Source organism: Mus pahari, chromosome 7 (genome assembly GCF_900095145.1).
Source record: "Mus pahari chromosome 7, PAHARI_EIJ_v1.1, whole genome shotgun sequence".
Taxonomy (NCBI): domain Eukaryota; kingdom Metazoa; phylum Chordata; class Mammalia; order Rodentia; family Muridae; genus Mus; species Mus pahari.
Window position 1 is genome coordinate 42,480,314 of NC_034596.1, and position 2,343 is coordinate 42,482,656.

Here is a 2,343-nt window from a genome sequence, read left to right on the forward strand (position 1 = left end):
TATTAGCCTCCACTCTGTACTCTATACTGACTTTGCTGACACTTTCCCAGATGGAGGATGGAGGCCTCCTTCCCAGTTTTTCATTTTCCCCTACATATCACTGTATCCTGCAATTCCAGTTCAAGATCTGCCCCTCATAGCCTCTTTATACTTTCTTTCTTTCTTTTTTTTTATGGACATTTGCTTTATTTAATGTCAACAAATCTGATAAAATGACTGCCCCCACAAATAAGTTATAGAAGTATTACCTATTTGAAAGAACAATACCATTAATTATAAAATTTAATTGTAAGAATAAAGCAATGGTTATTGGTCAAACCAATCTACTTTAGTAGCTCTAAAGTGTACAGATACTAATTTTTAAACAAATGTGACAAATACCATTTCAGCTTTCCTAACACTTCAGGATCTACATAAACTTGATTCTGTGCATAAGGCAGAGAGAATGGCAGTGCGGTCATCAATAATTAATCCAAAGGCATAATTTTCCAAACAACTTTTAGTAACAAATTATGACTTTTTAAATGTCTAAAACTACACAAAACTCAAAGCAATCTATTTTTCTACCTGAGATCAAAACAAGTTTTTTTCATATCTAAACATAATTCTTAGTATTGAGGTAAATCTGAATTCACATGATACACTGTAAAAGTTTTCCAAAAACATTGAGGAAAATCTATTTCGTGTGTGTGTATGTGTGTGTGTGTGTGTGTGTGTGTGTATATCTTTTAAAGGCTACTGACAACTTCATGAAGTTAACAGGCCTACAATGGGACCATGCTATAACTCATTGTTTGAGAATAAAAGGCACTCATTTATATAATGTTCCTGCATGTGCAATGTGAAACAGGATCCAAGAACCTATGTATACACACACAAATCACTATGGGTTCAGGAGTAAAGCTCACTACTACAAAACTCACTGTATACTCGTTTGGAGCAGAAGCTGAAAAACAGTGATGTAGAACAAAACACATGTGTGAAAGCTCCCACCCCAAGCACTAGCTTATGTTTTTGTGACCTGTAGTTTCTTTAATGAGTCAGCTTCATTTCCTATTCCTTCCTCTTGCTCTTTACCACAAAACCAAAACCAAACAAACCAAAACCAAACCAACCAACCAATAATGACAAAAGCTACTTATACAGCTGCCTCCTTCATGGCTCTTTGGCAATGCTTCCAAATCCTGAACGCAAAAAGAAGCTAAATGAAGAGATGAAGAGATGGTGATGTATGGGGAGAAGCCTATGAGAGTGACTGAGAAAGACTGTAAGGAAGCCTGAGCAAGAACCTACCCCAAAGAGAATGTAAGAAAGTAGGGAGGTATTCCTCCTCCGCTCCTTCTCACAGCCTTTCAAACTCTGAAAAAAATGACTCAGCGAAACTAGAGAACTGAGTAAACAGGTAAAGAAGTACAGCAGGCTTTAACTATCAATGAGTTTCTTTGCTCTTGTATTGGCAATGTCAATACGATTCTTGTTGGTGTCAGCCTTTTCTGTGATCTTCTGTATTTGCTGGTTTTGCGCATCAATCTCGTTGCCCATGTCCAGAGCCATGTTCTTTAGGTTGCCTAGGATGCTGCCCACCTGAGTCAGGTTCTCCTCCATCTCATCTTCTCTGGCATCATTAGTTATACGTTTAATGTATCCACCACTGGCTGCTCCTGTAGTTTGCTGAGGCTGACCGTTTGTTATCCGGCTTGGTTGCTTAGATACTACATTGCTAGGTGAGTTGTCGCCACCATCGCCCCATGTTGCCTTATAGTTCTTTCCAGACTCAAAGTTCTTTGTCCTATTACAAGGGCAGACGCAGAGGCCACAACACTTGTTGAGTTCTGTTAAAGTCTTCTCTGCCTCTCTCATGTCTTTATTTATTTGGTCCATGCCTTCTTCTATGCGATTTAGTTGTTCCCCTTGCTCATCCAGCATAGTGATGGTCTTGATTCCTGCATCCTGAGACTCTATGGCTAAACCCAGGATTCTCCTTGTGCTTTCCAGAGACTCGTCAGTAACCTGGTGAGCACGCAGCTGGACTTCTTCTGCTGATAGGTTATCCATGGTGCATCAAACTGGACACAGGGATATGGATACTCCGGCTGCTCCGGCCACTCCTCTCCAGCCCCGGCAGTTCTCGGACTCTACAAGACCGGACAGGGTGCGCGTTCGCGCGTGCGCATGCGCCCGGAGGACCTGTGCGCCTGCCCTCTTTATACTTTCTAGTTTCTACTCTTCCTTCAGGTTATCTACTCACATCTGAAGCTTTGGAGCCAAGAACCACAGATGAGAGAGAGCATGGAGTGTTTGTCTTTCTGGGTCTAGGTTAACTAACTCAATATAATAATCTTT

At 40.9% G+C, this 2,343-nt stretch overlaps 1 protein-coding gene across 1 annotated transcript; it reads right to left on the minus strand.

Annotated features, from left to right (window-relative positions):
* Nucleotides 1-1,422: 1,422 nt before the first annotated feature.
* Nucleotides 1,423-2,055, minus strand: LOC110324798 (synaptosomal-associated protein 23). The gene has a single exon (XM_021202493.1). The coding sequence runs from the start codon at nt 2,053-2,055 to the stop codon at nt 1,423-1,425; it is 633 nt and encodes a 210-aa protein (XP_021058152.1).
* Nucleotides 2,056-2,343: the final 288 nt, after the last annotated feature.